Genomic DNA, 22,312 nt, shown 5'->3' with positions numbered 1-22,312 from the left:
AAAATCGAAAGGACTGCTTTAGCTATGTCGTAGCAGACAGTACTACTCTGTTGCAACATTACCAATCCATGTATACGTAATTCAATCTTAATATCTATCAAGAAATAACTAAAACATCATACCCTTCACAAAGCTTCCATAGAATTTTCATTACAAGATTTTTCAATTCATGTATTATATACTGAAAATAATAATAATAATAATAATATCGTTTAGATTTGAATTATTAATCTCCTCACTCTTTAAAGGTGTATCAATATAGAATCTTTTTATTTCATCAGTATTTAAAAAAAATACAAAAAAATTACTCTAATTTGGTTTTTTTTTCCCAATAATAGTGACTTTATTTATTGATATAATTTGAATTTAAGGATTCTATTGAAATTAATAATAAATTTAATAATTCCATATGAAATAAACTCTAAAATGATTTATGTTTTCATATTGGTTACTTTTCAAAATATTGCAATGTCTTTTTTTATTCAACTGTTTCCTTCCCAATATAATTATGCAAATTTGTATTTTTTTTTTAATTGCTGCTTAGATTTATTGTTTTCTTCTTATTATATTAAATTTTCTGCTTATATATTAAGCCAATCTTGGCCTCTTCCTCCTCCGTCCGATCAGACTACAAGTGATCTTTGCTACTCCGAATCCCAGATGGATTATGAAACCAACAGATATCCACTGCGGCAAGGAAACGAGATGCCATATCCGTCCTTTCCTGGTAAGGGTAGGAAACCATGAAAAAGTTAATTCAGATCCTAATCACGCCTATATATAAACCCCATAAGCATGCATTGATAATTTATTCTCTCAATACTCGGTGGGTTTCAGTGACTGTGAGTTTCACCAGAAGAATTGATGTCAACCTAAATTCTACAAGCATGTTGCTAAATCCCATGCAGCCACCGATTTACTTTCTCGAGCTTCGCTTCCATTTCAATTACAGAGAATTGCTCAGAAACCTTGAAGGCGACCTGATCGAGATTCAAGCCTACCCAACTGCTCCAACCTCCTCTTTCCTCTTCCAGATTCGTTCTTATGATCACCTATTTGATCAGCCACCCTACAAAAGCCATCTTGATGGCCTTTTCTCTTTCTTCAATCTTGATGACCCACTACACGATTTCTTGGCTTATCGCATTGCAAGCTTCCTCGTTTTCATAGCCAATAAGCAACCTTTCTTGGGGTTTCATGTGGTGACCGATGTGGGGATTACTCATCAAGACTTGATTGATGAAGATCCCATTGATCTGACGATATTAATGGACGAAAAGCACCAAGAAGTGGTTCCCAGAGGTGCATCGAGTTCCGCACTAAACAGTTGAAGAAGCAGAGCTCTTTTGAAAAGCAGGGCAGCGGTGATGGTGATGAATTATCGGGCGTTTGTGTGATTTGTTTGGAGGGATTATTTGGTAACCGGGTCGCACTCACAGAGATGACGTGCACTCATGTATTTCATGAACGGTACATCACTCGATGGTTGAAGATTCAGAATTCATGCCCGACTTGTCGACTGGAACTTGAGGACTGAATGCTGCTGATTCTACAATTTATAGATGCCAATTATATTTTCTGCCACAGTTGTCAATTGTAGCCATGAAATTACATTAACTTCATCAAAATCTGATTCCTAGTAATGGGTAGTTTACAAGGGTTATAGGATATTTTTTTTCCTTCATACTTACCATCAAATTTCACTCTATGCTTTGCACTCGGAAACACTAATTATTCTGTAGTTAGCAAAAGCATTATGCTTTCATTATTTTGTTGCAGATAAGATAGTGCGAGAACCAGTTGTATGAAGTACAGTAGTTTCATACTTATTTCAGTGCTTTGCAGTCCAGATTTCAATTTTATGTTTATTATTCTTTGATTCTTTATGAATTGATTATTACTGTCATTACATTGGTCATTTTATTTGTTGGAAAGTTATTAGAGCTTATGTACTTGAGAATTGAAAACTCATGTATGAAATGATTTATTTGATTTGTGTTTAGTATTCTCTTCCTAATGCTATGTTTGATTTTGTATGAGATTTATTAATTCAGTATGGACTTGCATAATCCTTATGGTTTAGAAAAGTCGCCAGAATTGAAGTTAGTAGAAGGCACTACTCAGAACAAAATTCATAGCAGTAAATTACTGGATTTGAAATCTGGGTCACTCCTTAAATAGGATTTCAGACTTGGTACTGGATTTCAGACTTGAATAGGATTTAAGAATGGATCACTCCTTATTGGTAGAAAACTCGGGCATGAAGTTGAGTTCCAAGTCTTAGTAGCCCAAAGATCTGAGCAAAATGGGATAGAGCTACATGGGGCTTGTTTCCCAATTGAAGCCATAATTAATTTGGTTTTAGCAATGGATAAGTGGTTTAGGGAACTCTGTATTTTAACGCAAGAGGAAGGAATGCTAAGTTGGATAAATATATATGAGCGACCCAATGAGGGGTATGTACCAACTAGTTATATTGCATTTGGGATGTAAATTGAACTCCTGAAATTGGCCAAGTACTGATCTATAGGGAGTAGGTTTGGGCGAAACGACGCAGGTATAGATTTATAGCATGACACTGTAATCTCCAATTCAAAGAATCAGGTTGGCCTGTCTTGCAACTTCAGTGCAATTCAATCCCAAATTAATCCAGTATTCCAGTTGGACTATTTTGAGCTTTCATATATAAAATACAATCCTTTAGAGACGCAAAAGCAAAAACTGGGGTGTGCAATCTGTCGGTTTTATAGACCAAACCGAACTGAGATAAAAGAAAATTCGAATGCATCTGAACCGAAAATATTCATTTGGGTTGGTTTTTTTCATTGGTTTACTGAAGCCAAATGACAGTCTCCAAAATCCAGACTAACATAACCAAGGCAAAAAAAAGTCAATTCCCATCAGGCATCAACAAAATTAAAATGCAATAGCAAAATTAACACCACCATTGAATCCAGAAAAAGAAACTAACAGAAAAGAGAATTTGTTTACAGATCAAGAAAAAGAATAGCCTTTTTACAGTTCCAGAAAAAATAACCCAGCTTATTTACAGATCCACAAAAAGGAACCCACATTACAGATCCAGAAAAAAGAAACAACGCAAAGAAGACTGCGAAGCTAGGACCAAGAAGAGAGCGAGAGAGAAACGGCAGCATCGATAGCGAGACGGAGGTCTCCCATAAAAAAGGGAAACGGTGGTTTATCTGATAAAATTACTTTTTTAAATATATTAATTAAAAAATATTAAAAAATAATTAAAAATTAAAATAAATCAATTTCAGTAATGAAATTATTGAAATAATAAAATATATTTTTTTAAATTATTTTTTTTAACAGTATTTAAAATAATATTTTTATTAAAAAAAATAATTTCAAGTTCCCTTAAACTTAATGTCAAATAAGACTATAGTGTCACCGGAGGGATTGAGCCAAGCAAGGGAAGGCTTTATACATATATCAAAAGCTAAAACGGCAGCACAGTTATCAAATCAAAATTGAATTAAAAATTATAAAATTGAATTAAATCAATTTAATTTAATTTTTAATTAAAAATCATTCACTGCTCATTAGTCGAGAGAGTTATTCTGATTGTGTAAATCCTGTAATCAAGATTAAAAAAAAAAGACAAATATTTTAGGCCATTATTGCGTACCTTGAGCTATGCATTATATATGCTAACGTATTATTTTGATGGTTATAATTTAATAATTGTGAATGAAATAAACTCTAAAATGATTTATGTTTTCATATTAGTTCAATTAGACATTTATAATAAAAGATATTTACAGTTGTAAACAATATACCCAAATTTAAAAAAAAAAAAAATCTTCTTCCAAAAAATAACAGCATCAATAACTACTTTTGAATCCATTTTAATATCCACAGCTTTCAAGTTATTATTGCCTAGCCAAATAAGAACATCTCCAAGGCCGAGCTCTTCAACCATATTTGGAGGACAGGCCGAAACATGAAAACCTGAAATACCCTAAACAAAGGATCCACTGGAGTCCCGTATGAGAGCACTAAATGACGTCTTGACAACTTTTCTTAAGATGATGGCGTCCAAGTTGCACTTGAAGTGACCCAAAGACAACTTACACCAATTGGAGCAATTCACCCGCTATACCAGTGTTAATAAACTTGGTTCAGAAATTGACCTAGCATAAGAATCAGTAGATGAGTCAGTAATTTAATTTGTGGATTAATAATTTAATTAGTAAGTTATTAAAAATTAATTAAATATAATTTTTATTAATATAAATAATATAATTAATTAAATTTTAATTATTTAAAACAAAACTTTAACATTTATTAAGTTATATTTAATAAATTTTAATAGTACTTTTAAATTTTATATAAGAGTAATTAAGTAATATAATGCATAAAATTTTTTATAAATGTATAATTTTCTTTTTAAGATTTATAAAATATTAAGTATATATTAAAAAAAATATATTAAAATATAAAACATATAGCTTGTAACACCCCTAATTTTTAAATTATTTATTTTATGGATAAATATTTATTTTTTACTTTATTAAAATTTTAAAAAATTATTTAAAATTTTTCGAATTTTAGAAATCAAATTTGATTTATCAATAAACTTTGTTAATTTTTACAAATTAATTTAAAGACCATGTAGCAAAACTAAAAATATATTTAGACTTTATAAATTTTTTTGAGTTTTCTGAAATTTTTTCAGAATTTTTAGATCTCATTTTTTGTCTCAAAGTAAAATAAAAATTCAATTTTGGATATTCTGAATCGGACTGGCTTTCTTCTTTTTCTTCTCCCCTCTCCCTCGCCAGCTCAACCTCCTCCCTTTCCTCTCCTTTTTCTCTCTCCTCCCTCCTCCCCTCGCAGGCCAGCCACCACCCTAGCCTTCTCTGGTCGCAGGCGCATCTCCAAGATGCCTCCCCGCCGCCGGCCAAGGCCCCAGCTGTCTGGAAAATCTCGCCAAAGCACCCCCCACGCGAGTGCATCGTTTCAACTTTCAAGGCCGATTCCGGCCGATCCAGCCACCAATTGGACCAGGTCTTATCTCAAAATCTATTTACACCTTAAGAGTTTTCTATAGACACCAAGAACACAAAAATCCATCAAGCGGTTTGTCCAATTTTTGGTCAGGAAAGTTTTAGCCCATTTTGATTTTTGGGCTAGATTTCTAGCAAACCGTGAACCTCAGAAAAATCTAAGAGTACTAGAGTGCTCCCCTCTATGAGAGTTTCGTGGCAATATCCATTTCAAAATTTTTCGACACCATTTTTCGGTGGGTCCCACTAAACTTCGCAGTGTTTTTCTAAAAATTAAATGAGCTTAATAAATTCCATAAAAACTATATACTAACCCTCATGTTATGGGCTTCACGTAGATACATTCGATTTGCGAAAATTTGACTGTAGGTCGGGTCTGTATTTTTTGGTCAGACAGACAGACGGCCGAAGGTACTTCAGAACAGGGTCAAGATTATAGGCTATCCCACTTTTTTCAGATGTCCTGAATATGTTTACAATATCAGAATTAGCGTAGGTAAGCCCAAACCCTATTAAAAATTCATAAAATATTCATGAGTAGTTAGAAAATTATAATTCCTTTTGTATTGGCTTAGTAATATTGCTAATGACCACGGAGCAAAATTTTAAATTTTTTAGAACTCATTTGGATAGTTTTTGCAAAAAGTATTAGTTGTAGGGACTAAATTATAAATTTTTAAAATTGTGATGGTTGACTATTGGATGGGCCCAAGAGGGGCCATGTGATGTGATTGAGATATGATTGTGTGACTTGTGGATATAGAAATGTATTTTAAGCTCTTTTGCAGGATGGGTAGATCATAAGTATAGGGGGAACTCTGTCGGATTTTCGATATAACTTAGAGTGTCTTTTGGTTCTTTTTAAGCTTGTATTGAGTTAATTATATTAAATAATTGTAATGTACCTCGGTTTAATTCTGTGAGTAAAATATTGATTTGAATTATAATTTTAATATTATTATATGTTTAGGCATGCCCATGCATTACTTATAAATATATATTTATGTAGTTAAATACTAGACACGTTTTATATTACATCTTCAATTGATGAAATGCTATGGATGTTGTTTTATGGTAATTTAGAGCAGTGTGCGTGTGTTGGCATGCGTATAGTGTGTGATATTGGATATGGACAGGACAAGTAGACACGACTGGAGCTTGACTCGCTGGGACCCGATCCTTTTATGGATAAGTCGGGGTAGGCACGACTCGAGATGATCTCGTTGGCCCCTACATTTGGACTATTCAAAGAAAGTCTGGCTTGAGATCTCGTTGGCAGAGGTTGGATTAAGAGAGTTGTATAGGGGATTAGCTCCCATATATGTACTATTAGAATATTATATGGGTGTGTGAGTGCTCCAAATTACCTTTTTGTTGTATATGATGTGATTTGTATGAAAACTATGAAAGTGTTGCATTTCACTCCTTAGGACGCATTAACTTTAGATAGCTATAGAAATTGTACTTAAAATCAATTTTTTACTCTCTGAGTCGAACACTCATTCATGTTCACCTATTTTTTCAGGATACAGGAGGCTCTTTATTGAGTTTAACCTGCTCTCTTCTTGTCACACCTTATCCCTCTATAAGGCATAACATGATCCCGTAAAATACCTAATGAACTACTGAATTTCACTTATCGATAACTCATTAAGTACCGTACAAGGAATTTTAAAAATAATTTTCTTACTTTTTAGAAGTGGTGAGCATTTTTTAATAGGTATTAAAAACATTTAATTAGAGTTTAAAACTAGTTAAAATTTTTATCCATTTTTATTTGTTCGCAAATTTTAGAAAAATTTTGGCAGAGTAACATCTGTATTTTAATAAAACAGTTTTTCAAATACCTGTAAAAACACTTCCAATAATTCTTTTTCATCAAACTCACTACTACCTCAACACAATTCAATATCATTTCTCAATTCAATTGTCATAAAAAATAACACTCAATAATTCTATTAATTTTTCATTAAGGTAAAAACAATTTACATTCATCAACCAAACTTTACATTAACAAATCTAAAATATTATTATTACAAACTCTATACAACTGCTCATGACCAGTTTATACATGTACATACATCAAAATAAATATTACAATCAGAGTATAAAATATAACCGATAGAACTTCAGGGGTGTAGCTTCAATATCCTCAGCAGCTCATTCTGCTGCTCCTCTAGTCTCTATATTTGCGACAGCAATAACAGCCATCGCTGAGTACTATGATTCAGTGGTGCACAACATACTAAAATAATATTTATGCATAATTTAAATTACACTTATTCAAACACATTGCTGAAAATGAAAGACATATGCAAAACATGATTTATAAACTTTTAGTCTAACAATTTCATTTAGGAATTCTCAAATCAATTTCATAAAAACACACAGTTATATCATGCCATTCGAAACATATTCATCTCAATAGCCGAAGGCTTATGAGAAATCACAAGGCTAGCTAGCTCAAACTATGAGTACCCATTCAATTTCTTCTTTTACTGGCATACACCTCAACACTTCAGCCAGAAAGGGAATCAAAATTCGAAACTATTTCTTCCCACTAGTCATGCTAGTGAGGTATTCAAATATATGGTCATGACACTGTGGTTTCAAAACTATTTTAATAATTTACTAAATATTTATGGCCATTTCAAACACATACAAGTAAACTTTCAATAATTTAAGTCAAAAGTATAATACACATTTTGCAATATAAGTAATTCATTTCTTGCACTTTGCAAATGAATTTTAAAGAATATTAATGTTGTGCACAAACCTTAAGCGAGTCGCCTCTTGGCCTTGACTCGATGCTTCGGGTTCTTTTCCGGTATTCTTTTCAACTGAAACACACAATTTTACAGTGTTTCAGTACCATAAATTATCATAAGTCCAAAAATAATTTCAAATCTATTTATATTTAACTTTAATATGCTTAACTTGACGTTCTTTAAAATTTGTATTTCGGAATTACTATTCACGATACTATTCAAGTCAATTTGTTGACTTTCGAATGCTTAATAGGTATGGGAATTCTAATTTCACCCACATACTACATTTTGGTTACTTAATTTGTTGGTTTTGGTTGTTTTCTCAAATCTTAAGTCTTTTAGGCACAAATTTCAAATTTTCAATTTTAGTGTCATGTTTTGCACTATTCCATTGGTCATGTTGTTGTAGTAATTTGGCTAAGTTTTCTTCATAGAAGTTGTTCCTTATTGTCTTAACTTTATTTCCCTTTTTGAATAACTCCATTTGGAGTTTTGTAGCCCTAGTTATGGCCATTTGAACATGGCTGGCCGGATTTGGTGTTACCCAGAATTCTGGGCAATTTCTGGATATTGGCCATTTTTGTGTGTTGATTGCAGGTAAGTTTTTGGATAGCTTATGGTCAAATTTTGGGTTTGTTTTCTCCATAAAAGTTGTAGGACTCTGTCTCAGCTTTCTTTCGGTATAAAATTCAGGTCATTTGGACCTTCCTAGACCAAGTTATGGTCTTTTACGTAACTACTGTTCATTTAGTCATTTTTGTACAGGGCAGTTTGCCCAATCCGAATTTGGCCAAATTATTCACTAAGTTATGGTCACTTTCTGTGCATGATTCCTAAATGTAAAATGTGCCATTTTGTGTCTAGTTTCATTCTCAATTGGCCTCACACCAATTGGATTAGTAAATTTTCAGTTTTGGTTCTTGAAATGGACCTAGGTCAAGCTACTTACAGATTGACCTTCACCAATCCTAATTGAAACTTGGTTCCAACAATTCATACATATCACAAATGGTCACAATTGACCATTTCTCAACTCAAATAAGGTTAATAACATCATTTAGCCAATTCTCAAATTTTTCTTCAATTTTTCACGATCTCCAAACCCTAGTTACATACATTTCAACTCCAATGCAAATTTAAAGTGTATATTCATGATTTATACACTTAATTCACTTCAAATAACCATTCAAAACTATCAAACTCATTCATATCAAATCCTAACCCCTAGCTGGATGAATTTCATGTTTGGTCCCTCAACAATCGTTTTTGTTTGATTTTACACAATTTCTAAGTTAAGTGAGCTACATACACAATAATTAAACTAAAATTTTCAAATTCAATCACTTACCTCAATTAGAGCTTTTCTAACTTCTTAAACTCCACTTCTTTCCTCTTTCTTCCACTTCAAATCTTCTCTACCAATGGCACTTAGAAGGTTTCTAGGCTTTTTACTAAGATTTATGGTGGAAATCAAGTATTTGGAAGCTTGAGGCTTTGGTTGTTAATGGTGGTTGAGGGAGAAAGCAAGAGAGAGAGAGAGAGGGTTTTTTTTTTTTAGAAGAAAAAGACAATTCTTTTTTTTTTCTTTTGAATTTTTAACTTATTAATACATAATTATCCCCAAAAATTCAAATTTTAAATATTAGGTTTATTACATCATGCTTATGTCATGCATGATGTCATAAACTTTTTGATTTTTGGATTTTTCATTTCTTTTTCATTTATTTTTCCATTAGTTCTTTAATTTAATTCTTGATCCCGAAATTTTCTTTTCTCCGATTTTATTTGACAGTTAGGTAAGGAATCAGCTTTAGGGGTGAATTGACCAAATTGCCCCTCGCTGGTTCAATCCGGTTTGCAAATTATTTGATATTTCTTTCGGATCCCTGACCTAATTATTTAACTTGCTTAACAATTCTTTTATGTGATTTTCTCTTTTCCACTGTGTTCGCAATAGTCCTAAGGATCGCAGCGTTACATTTTACGGTTCAAAATTTGAGTTTAGACTGACCTCGCTCACTGTGACTCCCGGCTCATTTAACTTCTTGTGTTCTGTTTTTCTTATTTATACTTAACTAATTGGCAATTAATAATTATTTGCATTCAGGGCTTATTTAGGTGTCTTAAACGAGGTTCTAATCCCCTTAACTGTCCGGACCGACACCGGTCACCGGAACAGTAAAATGTATCAGGTTATACAAATAGGGGTGTTACACTTCTTCGCAAGTCTATTATCGGCATTTAATTGTATTTTGTCCTTTTATTTTGTTCTAAACTCCGCATGTATTATTATTATTAGTGATGTATTCATTTGGATCTGTTATGTATGTATTAATTGGAATTGTAAGCATGATATATGAGTATGCATAGATGATTATTGGATTGAATGAGGGAGCTAAGCTCCCATTTGAAATAGTATTGTTATGAGTATGGGGAGAGTGAGTTGAGCTCTCCAAATTGTTATATATATTGTGCTTACAGATCGGATGAGTAAAAAACTCTCCGTTGATGGTCTATGTTATGGCCAGATTTTATCCGGTTGATTTCTTGAAATTAGGCTTAATATGGGCATTAAGATTGGGTTAAGGAACAGTTAGGTTTACTACGGGCCACGGGGCTTTAGGCTTGCCCAGGTCCTAGTGCCGGTCCAGCATAAAGGTTGAGTCGTGACATAGCTACTAAGGTAGCTCAATTGATTTTGATTTTGAAGACTTTTATGATGTTTTCAGTTTAATTTTTTATATCAAAAATTAAAAAAAAAATAAAAAAAAGAAAGATTTTCTTGAATAATTAAATTGGCCGGGGCACACCGGTTCAACCTTCGAGTCCATCGGATTATGCCGAGTTACTTCCTTGTTTAGTTCAATTACAAATTCGAACTGATTTAAATATTCAACTGGTTAATTCGATAGGAATTTAATAACTATGTCCGAACAACTTGCTAGACCTCCAAATGTTGGGTGTGAGCTTGCTGCCACTCCCTAAGATACTTAAACGCCGAAAAGACTATCTCCTGAGCAATAATTTCCTTTCCTTACAAAACAAATAAATTCTAATGGTACCACATATTCCAAAGAATTGCGCAGACACTCCCCATTGCTTCCCCATCCTACACGCTAAAAAGATAACCAAGTGAATTACCAAAAGCAAAGTATGGTTGAACCCCTAGGGACAAACCAAGCCATATCCAACACTCATGCGCAAGAGGACAATGAAGAAATACTTGCAAGTCATTCTCCTCATTGCCACAAACTGCACAACTGGAAACAATATCAACTCCTTCGTTTCGCAAAGTTTGTCTTTGTGGGAAGGATACCCCTTTAAGGCTTTCCGAATACAATTTTTAATTTTAGGTAGAACTTGAAGTGTCCACAACTTTTCCAATCACCAAGAATAAAAAGGAGAGATGAATTAAATTAAAAATGTCATGCCCAATTTGATGAATTGCCATATTCTAATGTCCTCCCGCCTAGACATACTAAGAGGAATTCGGGCAATATCTATTAGCTGATCAAAGAAGCAATGACAATAAAAGAGGCAAAGTCAAAGATGGTGCCAAAGTCAGAGTTTTAAATTGATAAGTCACGTGTACGAAATCAGTTATGGTAGTACAGATTCAGTTACAGTAGCTAACTCATATTGTATATATATGTATGTAGGATCATTATGTAATTGAGTAGTTGAAGAAAAATAAAATTCGTTTTCCTTTTCTCTCAAATTTCTTAATATCAACAGCATCACTTGGAAGAAACAGTTTAGCTAAGAAATCCATATTCCAACTAGACCCATCATCATTAATCAAACTAACACCTTAAAGTCTTCCAAATCATCTATAAGAGGAGTATCTAGGTAAAATTATTTTCTCTATTTACCCAAAAATCTCTCCAAACATCAATGTTAGAACCATCCCAACTCTCCCTCCTTCCGCTCCACTCTCTCTAATCTCTCCTCCTCCTCGTTCATTGTCTCCTCCCCCTCTCTCTCTCTTCCCTATCTACTCTCTCTTATTCTCTCTTTGTATTTATTACTATCTTCTTTATTTCTCCCTTCTTTTAAGAAAATCACGATGTTCACAAAAATGCAAATAACAAGTGATATCACAAAAATCACAAAGAATGCAAGAACAAGATTATATTGCAAAAATCAAACCACACAGCGAAATCCAACAAAGAAATTAAATGTTAACTAGATGGATGAAAGAATTGAGAGCTATTGTGTTATTGTCAAAAAAAAAAAAAAAATCAAGGCAGAAGAATGAACTAAAATGAGAAAACTCAAGTTTTTACACACAAACGACTTCGATTCTCATGAACGACTGACAGTGACCGGTTGTGAGTAGTATTGGAGTGCTCAAGAGTTTATATAGGAGGGTGGCTCATGAGGCGATGAATTGCATCAAACGATGGTGGATGGGCCATGGGGTAGGTGACAATCAACAGATGGCTACGGCATGGCTCCTTTATGGACATTTTTAAATTAAAATTTTAATTTTTGTTTGACATTATGATATTGTATTTTGATTAATGCCAATTTTAGTTTAAATTAGATGGAGGGTTTCTTTCTATTAACAGAATATAATTTTAAAGATTAAATTATTATATTTTTAAATAATAGAGATAAATCTATAATTTAATTTACTAAAAAAACGATATACTGCAAAAATAATAGGGTATGGTGAAGAGTAAAGAAAATTAATTGAATATATGTGGATCGGTCCACACAGTGAAGGGAGGAGGGTAGGGTTGTCTTGTAATCTAAAAGCATGGCCCAAGGGCTTATGTAGGGATTTCCGCAACACCACGCTTGCCCCCAAGCAATGTCTTACCTTTCTCTGATGCAATCGATGGCCACATTTGTCCCTCTATTTCCATGTCTTTTGCACTAGTACTTGCTTATTTTCTTCCTGTAACTGTTCATCTTCATTAACTGTTCTTGCATTTGATTTCTTTTTCAAGGTTTTTAGTTACTCATGGATTTCATTCACTAATTAACTATCAGTGTAACTACTTTGAGATCTTTAATTATTTATTTTATTTACATTTGGGTCTAACTGAAACTTTAAATCGAGACCTAACAAGTTCTAAAGACGACTTGTATTAATAATTTAAAATCCAAATTTGACATTATTCATATGTGTTATTACATCAATAATTGAAGACATTTTAATCATTGAAATATGTGTGTATATGTGCATGTTTTTGTTTTGCTCTCATATTACACACATAATAAAGATTATATTTATTTTTCAAAAAATATATATATATTGATAATTATTTTGAAATTTCTTATATTAGTACGATTTCTGATTCTAATTATATTGAATCACATTATAATGTGAAAAATATACCAAAAATTATAATTATTAAATGAATTTATTGACTTGCTTAAGGAGCCAATTAAGCTTTAAAAGTTGGTTTAAGGTATCTGTTATACAGGCACACCTATTTAAAATAAACATAATTATGATATGAAAAAATAATATATATCAAATTAAAATATGTTGTTTTATTATAAAATTTATGTTATGGATAAAATATGAAAAAAAAAAATTAATTATGATGAAATTGTCAAACTCTTCAAATTTTAATTTTAATCGGTTAATATTAGGTAATAAACAAAATTTATACATTATAACAATACCGATTATTCTAATAAAGATTGCAGCGAGTCGAGTATCAACGAGATCGTATTAAAGTCGTTTTGCAGGAGGGACAACAATACAAAAACTAAGTACAAGAATTTGCTTTCACAAAAGAGAATGCAGAGAGGGACGAGTTATCGCGGATCTTCTTCCTTCTTCATCTATACTCTTATTTGCTTTGACTAATGGCTCAGACGAAGAGAAAAAGCTAACATTATTATTATCATTATTTTGAAATAGCACCTCCATAACTATATCCATTTTGCCTGCGACAAGCTTTTGTTTAGTTGCCCATCTTTGAATTTTCCCTGAAGTTGTCTTTGGAACGCTTCCACTCTTTACGAGAACAACCATCCCAATTTCAACTCTCTCTTCCTCCAAAACAGCTTTCCTTATTCCTTCACATATTTGCCTCAAAACGTTAACGTCTTTTTCACTTCTTTGTGTCTCTGCAACGAGAGCTACTGTGTTTGATATCTCGAATGCAGCGAGGCAACCTCCTCTTAGAAATTCTTTATAACCATTATAAGCTGTTGTTTCTATGTAGTGAGGGTGTTTATCTTTGCCATTTGGGAGCCTGATAACATCTGAACATCGACCTGTCACGTATAGAAACCTTGCTTCTCCTTCGACGATTCCTCTGTCGCCCGTGCGGACAAAACATCTGCTCACCGTATTCCTGAGTCTCGCTTGGAATATCTCGCGAGTTAAAGATGGGTATCCAAGGTAACCAGAACAATTGCTTGGCGATGAGACCCAAATCTCACCTTCGAAGCCATCCGCAACTGGTTCATGCGTGTCTTCGTTTACGACTATAATGTCCATGTCCTCTTCATCTTGTTCATGTTGAGAAGTGAGTCTCGCACTCGGTAAGAGCTTGTTGTGAGATGGAAGACTATCAAAGTTGCTATTGCTTCTCCAGGCTGTTGAAACAAAGGTGCAGTTCTCTGCCAAACCGTAAGATGGAGAAATGCATGATGGGTCAAACCCAAAATGCTTAAACACATAAATAAACTCTTCAACTGATGCCTTGTAAATCGGTTCATTAATGATGATTAAGTTTTTCAAACTCCATAGATTTATGGGTCGAGTTCCCTTTTGAACCCCTCCGCGCTTGACAACAAGTGGCAATGTGAAGGATGGAACTGGAGTGCAGGTAGCTTCGAACTCTGAGATCAGCTCCAGCCATAGCCTAGGCCTGGTAACAAATGCTCCAGGTGAAGTTAGCACACATGTAGCCCCAGATATAACGGTAAGCAATAAAAACTGAAGGCCACAATCATGGTACTGAGGCAACCAAGAGACTATAACACTGTTTGGATGGAGGTCGTAAGCTTTCCTCGCTACTCTTACGTTGTGAGCTGCTGATCCGGCGGTCACCAGTACTGGTTTTGGAATCCCAGTAGCACCTGAAGTGTATTGAATCAGGTAGACTTCATTTGGGCCACAACCATTATACGAAGAAGACCCCATACTTGAACTTGCCTTCTTATCTTTGAGATCACAAGTAGAAATCCAACTAAGCTTTTGCAGCAACTCACTAAGCTTCTGATTACTGGAGGATGAGGAGATGTATCGTTGAACATTTGCAATATAATCCTGGTTAGCTATGGCAACTTTGGGCTTTGTTTGGGAGAGGACTCTAATAAGGTGGTGATAGTTTTCATTGGTGAAAGCAGAGTGAGGTGGAAAGATAGGTACGCTCAAAAGGCCAGCTCTTTGACACCCAAAGATGACCTCAACGAGTTCAAGACCAGGTGGGCATAAAATGATAACAGCATCACCTCTTAGCAATAGCTTAATTAAGTTGGCGGAAATTAACTGAACTGATTCATCGAGTTGGGCATAAGTAAGAACTGAACCCTTGGTTACACCACCATTTCCATCTTCAGCCCAGATGAAGGCTGGCTTAGACAAGAAGGCCGGTAGGCTAGCCCAAACTGGGAGATAGAGGTCGACTATTGGCTGGTCAGGGAAAGAAGGATCATAATTCTCGCAGTTCATGTTGTGGGTGTCCTTTGATTAGTAACAACATTTTTAGGTCATTTTATAATAAGGATATAAGAAAGGTTAATAGACAATATTGTAGAAAACAAGAAGAAGATACGAGAATAAAGAGATATTCGAGTAGAATATCCGACTCTAATCCAAAGCTGAGCTCATTGGTAGAAAAAAAAAAGGGGAAAAATAATGCCCCTTTCGCTTCTGTTTGATATACTATGTTTTGTAATATTCCATGCGGCGATGTGATAACAAATTTCCATCAATTTCTTCAGCCGTCCAAGATTTTCTTAGGCTCTTCGCTTTTTCCTATATGCTATAAAGCAACTCATTTGATATGTTAAAAATGACCCCGAATGATTGGTTGAAAACAAGAATTTCATGGTACCAACAAATATTAAATTTAATTAACTAAATCACAAGAGAGATCCCAGATATGTTGTATGGAGATTGCTTCAGATTACTGTATAGCGAGGTATCTACGTTGATCCGATTCGGCGGGGCAATAACCCCTAAGGCCCCTTAATTATTTGAAAAGCTCTCTTCTTCTGCTAGTCCAGTATAACTGAAGCTGGTTCAAGCATTGAATGATTTAAAAAATTTTGAGCCAGGCGGCTTGTTTGGATCAAAAGCATCCCAGCACTTCTGCTAAGGACAGTGAAGCAACTGGGAATAGCAGCTGAGCATCCCCACGTTTAAGTTATTGCTCCCACACAGCCAAAGACGGCTTCTTTCTATTCTTTTATCTCTTCCCAATTTTTACTTTCTTCAATCTGTCCCTCAAAGGTTTTATTATTACTTGTTAGAGCATGACATTCACCCATGCAAACTGATCTGTGTGATGGTGTCCCCCAGTGCAGAACATAGTCCCCCCACTGTTCATTTTCATTTATCCACTGATTACAGCAGCTAATTCTATTGCTTATCACAGTAGAAGCCTGATAAAGTTTCAAATTGTAATGCAGAACTCAAAAACCCAAACCACAATAAAGGCAAACGGTGATACTCTTTTAACTCTATATTCTCCTGTAAGAGTTTGATAACAAAACAGTCTCTTGACAAAGACAACAGAACATCAACAATTGTAGTCTTATTTTGAAGCATGTTTACTAGATAAAATACACCTCTCTTTAACTTTTCGAATGTCCAAGCCTACCATGAGTAACCAGTAACTTCTTTGCACTGCTCTGTAAGCACTTCTGAAATGATTGCTTGATAGAGATTATCAACTAACTGTCCCAAGTCCCAAACATTGTCCCCAAGCAGAGGCCCTGGATCAAATGACACTATGGCAGGAAATGGGGAAAAATGTTATAAAAACATTATGCAGACATGTATAAGTTACTCCAAAAAAGTTCTGCGCAATTTAGATTCTTTCTATATCATAATGCATATCTTATGTATCATAACCTCATTTGAGATTGTGTTCATCATGGGGTACTACTAAGCAAATTGAAGTCATATCAATGCCATGCTCCTTATATGCTAAGAGGAAAAGAGGACATAAGGTAGCTCAAGATGTCATTCACATACAATTAGCAGCTTATTACCAGTGCAGAGTGGGCCCAACATGTGGTAAAAATTTCAATCCTCATTTAATCAATTTACTAAAAATGCGTTGAGAAGTTCTTCCCCCTTTTTTTGGATGGGGAGGGTGGAGGGGGGAGAATGAACAAGGCCTGTACTCAATTTAATCATGGAAGCACATAGCAAAAGAAATAACTTCAAAGAACTATATCAAATACTGATTTATTTTTTTGAAAATCACAGAAAATAAAACAAAAGAATAGAATAGGAAATAAAATACCACAAAAGTTACATCACGAAAGAACATAATTTTAGCAATAGTTAAAATTTATAAGGAGAACATACTAGACTGAAAAGTAAGCAATACACAACTTGAAATGGATTGACCTATTGAGAAAGAAATCAAAGTCTTGACCGAGAATCTTGATTCCAAAATCTAGGTGCTAGTACACTTGCCTATTAAGGATTGCCAACATCCTGTTGCAGGTTAAAGCATAAAGGATGTATATAATGCAATTAGGAGAATAATACGGTCTTCGGAGAGTGTTTTGAGAAACTATGGCCAGCTACTATGCCTATTCTATCTTTTATTTCTAACAGTCGATCCTTTTTCTTCTTTAGCCTACATAAATAATTACCTTCCTCCTATTTCTGTGTTATTATACCTCTCAGTCATCACTATTTCAAAGTTCTTATTTCTCACACCAAAGTCCTAATTGTTAATCAATTAAAACCATGCAACTACCATTATAACTATGCCTAACTACTCAGCTCAAAGAATCACTTCCAAAAGGACGATTTCCACATCAAAAAAAGATGTCCTACACATGCATCCCCACTTGCTTTAAACTCAACAAATAACTAGGCATATAGAATAGGCTATCCATCACTTGACAAAGGCATACTATCTAGATAAGTTTTTTCAATGCATTGGAGACTAAAGTGGAAGATCTAAAAGTTCGAAAACAGAGAATTCTCATGGTAAAATGGTAATCTGAAATGCTCCTAGGAAAAGTAAAGTCTCAGTCTTGAAAGCGTTTCTTTCCTTCCTGTATATGTAGCATGGCCTTATGGCCATTGACAAATATCATATGCTCAATGCCACAGTTCAATACATGTTAACTATGCATACCCAAATAATATGGCTTCTCTAAATGGATAATGAACCCTTTTAAGGGCTAAAAGTTCTCCTTTTGTTTCTATGTAAAGTGTAAACACTGAGACATGAGTCCCACATATCCATATCCTAAATCTTTATCTTCTTTTCTTCAAAAGCAAAGAGTAGCCTTATTTGTTTATCATGTTCTTCTGCTCTTTCCCAACATGAGAGCTGGCTTCCTTCTCATAATTAATATCAAGCACCGTGTGCATTTCGCATCATAAAGGCTTCAGCTATTGTTTTCACGTGGAACAAGAAGCTATGCTGTTTTGAAATGGGAAGCACAAATGTGAATAATGCGTTGATAAACTCTGGAAACAAGAAGAGAGCTTCCTACATAAATAATTTCATGATGGAGCACAGAAGTTATTTGTGGGATACAGACTGTTAACTTTTCCTAAAGAACAATGGTTGCACTTCAAAACCAATGTCCTTGTGGGCACAATTCCCTTATTCCTAGGTTTCACTAAGATAACTTTGAACAATACAATCACTACGCCCACCTCAGCAATTAACAAAACTTCAAAACTAAAATCACGCTCTACAAGCACAGAAAATCTCGCAAGGTTTAACCACCCTGGCTAATTATAGTGAAACTATACTAAAAACAAGCAACCATAAATCAGAAAAAGCACGAGAAAGTTTAAAGTAGAAAACTGTACGGTACTTAAACCAAATGAAAATGAACAACTTAGGATGAAAAGCGAGAGTATAAAACAATGAAGGCCAAAGAGAAAAGAAAATAAATGGCGTGGAACAAACTAGGAACGAAAGGGAGAAGATTGAAGATTATACATTGTTACACTCATTTCATATAGGCATTTTAGGGTAGTTTTGCATCCATTTTGCCCTTATATTTTAGTATATTTTATGTTTTTAGCTTTATTTTAGCTTATTTGTTAAATTTAAATACTTTATATGTGATTTTTGTAATTTTGTTGTTTTTGATAGGATTTTGTGGCAAATCGAAGATCAATGAGTGCAATAGGAAGTGATTTGAAGAAATTTGGATTTCTTTAAGCATGGAGGAAAGTTAAAGAAATCAAACCTTGAAAAAGCAAACCAGCCGAAATTTGCTTGAGGCTTTGCTTAAGATCATGCTTAGGGTAAAAATCCATTTTACTCTAAGTCTGCCGAGATTTGCTGAAGGTCTGCTTAACCTTAAGCAGACAGTGCGACCAGAAGCTGAAATCTGCTAAAAGGCGCTAGGGTTAAGCGAACCCTAAGCATCGCCTAACGTGAATAGTCTTCTTGACTTGGATAATTTTACACCTCATTTCTTATCAACTCCTTGTCTTTTATTTACTTTTAGGGCAACTTTTAGGGACCATATAAATTGATCATTTCCTTATTTTTGCCACAAGAGGAAGGGGAGGAAAAACAAGAAGGAAAGAAAATTATATAGAAAGAGGGAAAAAAGACGCCATTCTCTCTAGGAAGAGGAGCTGCTGCACGAGTTTGGAGCTCCAGAAATCAGAGACCTTGATTCTTCCACCTGGGTTTTTCTATTTCAATCCTCTTATCATGTTTTCCTTTACTTTTCCATCAATATTTCTTGTAAATACCATCATGAGTGAGTAATTTCTTTAGATTTCAGAGTTGGGAAATATGTTTTAGATTAATTTGTGGATTTGGACTGGGTATTTCCTTATTTTATATGAATATGAGTTTTGATTCCTTCCTTGTGTGCTTGATTTACTTGCCTAATGTTGGTACCCATTGGGTATTGTGTTAATCTTTGATTGAAGGAACGAAAGGTGAAAGTCATTGATGGGTAATCATGGATTGGAACTTAAAATCACCTAGATTTAGAAATAAATTAGGACTTTAAGAGGAATTAATTATTGGTTACAAAACTTAATGGGTTTTCAAGTAATCAAATACATACGAAAGTAGGTTTGGTTATTTTAGAATACACTTTGATTTGTTTGAAAAAGATATCAAAAGGATTTATCAATTTCCTTCAAACTCTATTTTTCCCTAAAAATTGGAATGCCCAAGACAAATCCCAACTAATTTATGCATAAACCCCCAACTCTGGAATCACTTTTACCATAATTAGACTTTTGCTTAAATTACCCATTGTTAATTTTAGTTTAATTGCGAACTAGAATTAGAATTTATTTATTTACTCTTTACCCATTTCAATTGGATTAATCAATTTACCTTCCTCATTTACATTTACCATTTATTCATTAATCATTAGCCCAAATAATCGCTTCATTCATAGTTTAGTAATCAAACAGCAAATCCTCGTGGAAATGATACTTGATTCATCACTTTATTACTTGAGACGACCCGTATACTTGCGGATAAGTCACATCATACATCCCCGAGGTTGATAATGCTATTAATTGGTCGAAAAGTTGAGGTTGCAGCTGGTGCCGCTGTTCCTCCTGCAGTTGCTGTTTCATACTAGCACCAGTTGCCAGATTCTCCTAACCCCCTGGAATCCACGATCCAGATCGCACGCTCTAAAACGCAAGACATTTGCGTTCCAAATCACTTGAAAACGCGTGCTGGGTCTCTAAATCGCAGCACTTGCACTTGAAGGCGACCGTTTGCCTCCACATATCTCCAAAGATACCAAGACGCCACTGACCTGCAAGGCCTCCATTTGTCGCACAATTCATCCATCTGCGACGGAAGGGGCAACGCTTCCAAATTGTACAGCAACATCACCACTTTGCGCACCCCAAGATCGTTAATGGGCAACACCTCCGGTCTATGCAGCCAAAAAATCACACATGTGCACCGACCAAGGGCCAATGCCGTTAACTGCAGTAAGCATAGTCTAAGGGACTTATCATCCATATTTACAATTGCGGAATCGGACAAGATCCCATTGTGATACTTTCTTGCAAGATCATGAATATAACTAACTGGCTTTACGGCCCGAAACCCCAATTTGTCGCAGCTGTTGGGATGTCAAAGCAAGAACCGTCTCCTGGAGGACACCGAGCAATAAGGCGAGGGTATAATGAAGTTTATATTAAATTTTCTGCTTATATATTGGGCCACTATTGGCGTCCGTCCGATTAGACCACAAGTGATCCTTACTAAGACATGTCGGAAACTCCATATACCAGATGGATTATGAAACCAACGGACATCCTAGCAGCAAGGACACGAGAGATACCATATCCTTCTTTTCCTGGTAAGGGCAGGAAAACAATGAAAAAGTTCAATTTCAGACCCTAACCACACCTATCTATAAACCCCCATAAGCAAGAAAATGCATCGATCATCTGTTCTCCCAATACTCGGTGGGTTTCAGTGACAATGAGCTTTCAAGATGCCTGCCAGAAGAATTGACGTCAACCTAAATTCTACAAGTATGTTTCCACATCCCATGCAGCCACCCATTTACTTTCTCGAGCTTCGCTTCCACTTCAATTACAGAGAATTGCTCAGAAACCTTGAAGGAGACCTGATCGAGATTCAAGCCAACCCAACTGCTCCAACCTCCTCTTTCCTCTTCCAGATTCATTCTTATCATCACCTATTTGATCAGCCACCCTGCAAAAGCCATCTTGATGACCTTTTCTCTTTCTTCAATCTTGATGACCTACTACGCGATTTCTTGGCTTATCTCATTTCTTGCTTCATTGTTTTCATAACCAATAAGCAACCTTACTTGGGTTTCTTGTGGTGGCCGACATGGGGCTTACGCATGAAGACTTGATTGATGAAGATCCCATTAATCTGACGATGTTAATAGACGAAGAGCACCAACAAGTGGTTTATTACAAAATGAAATGAATGGATAAAACTGAATCTTGAATTGATATGAACTAATGAGCTTGTTTATATACAAAAGAATGAAGGCGGGAAGAAACAGAATTAGTTAATAAGCTAAACTAACAAATCGGCTTACTAAGCGCTTGCTAAAACTACTAGCTGAACTGACTAACAGAAAAAGGCTTCTAGAAGAATAAATTAATTAACCTCTTGATTCTCTGGTAAGATGGTTCCCAGAGGTGTATCAAGTTCCGCACTAAACAAGTTGAAGAAGCAGAGGTTTTTTGAGCAGAAGAGCGATGATGGTGATAAATTATCGGGCGATTATGTGATTTATTCGGAAGGATTTTCTGGTAGCTGGGTTGCACTCACAAAAATGACAGAGCTCATATATTTCATGGAAGGCAAAAGGTCTGGAAAGCTTAATCTGGTATTTTTTTAT

General features: G+C 34.8%; 2 protein-coding genes and 1 long non-coding RNA gene across 3 annotated transcripts; 1 reads left to right on the top strand and 2 right to left on the bottom strand.

The window, feature by feature from the left end:
- The first annotated feature begins 541 nt into the window (after positions 1-541).
- On the top strand, positions 542-1,829 carry LOC110641193 (uncharacterized). The gene is made up of 2 exons (XM_021792826.2): positions 542-727; positions 838-1,829. Exons 1-2 carry the CDS (start codon positions 661-663, stop codon positions 1,329-1,331), a joined length of 561 nt encoding a protein of 186 aa, XP_021648518.1. The 5' UTR covers positions 542-660; the 3' UTR covers positions 1,332-1,829.
- Positions 1,830-13,547: 11,718 nt separating this feature from the next.
- Positions 13,548-15,502, bottom strand: LOC110641202 (uncharacterized). Its single transcript, XM_058138483.1, has one exon. The coding sequence runs from the start codon at positions 15,444-15,446 to the stop codon at positions 13,548-13,550; it is 1,899 nt and encodes a 632-aa protein (XP_057994466.1). The 5' UTR covers positions 15,447-15,502.
- A 928-nt stretch (positions 15,503-16,430) lies between these two features.
- LOC110641192 (uncharacterized) lies at positions 16,431-22,291 on the bottom strand. The gene is made up of 2 exons (XR_009144995.1): positions 20,458-22,291; positions 16,431-16,714 (listed from the first exon to the last, which is right to left on the bottom strand). It is a non-coding gene; the product is annotated as an uncharacterized LOC110641192 (long non-coding RNA).
- Between the last annotated feature and the right edge of the window lie 21 nt (positions 22,292-22,312).

The sequence above is a fragment of the Hevea brasiliensis genome, chromosome 16, assembly GCF_030052815.1.
Source record: "Hevea brasiliensis isolate MT/VB/25A 57/8 chromosome 16, ASM3005281v1, whole genome shotgun sequence".
Lineage (NCBI taxonomy): Eukaryota > Viridiplantae > Streptophyta > Magnoliopsida > Malpighiales > Euphorbiaceae > Hevea > Hevea brasiliensis.
This window is presented reverse-complemented; position numbering and strand designations above follow the sequence as displayed.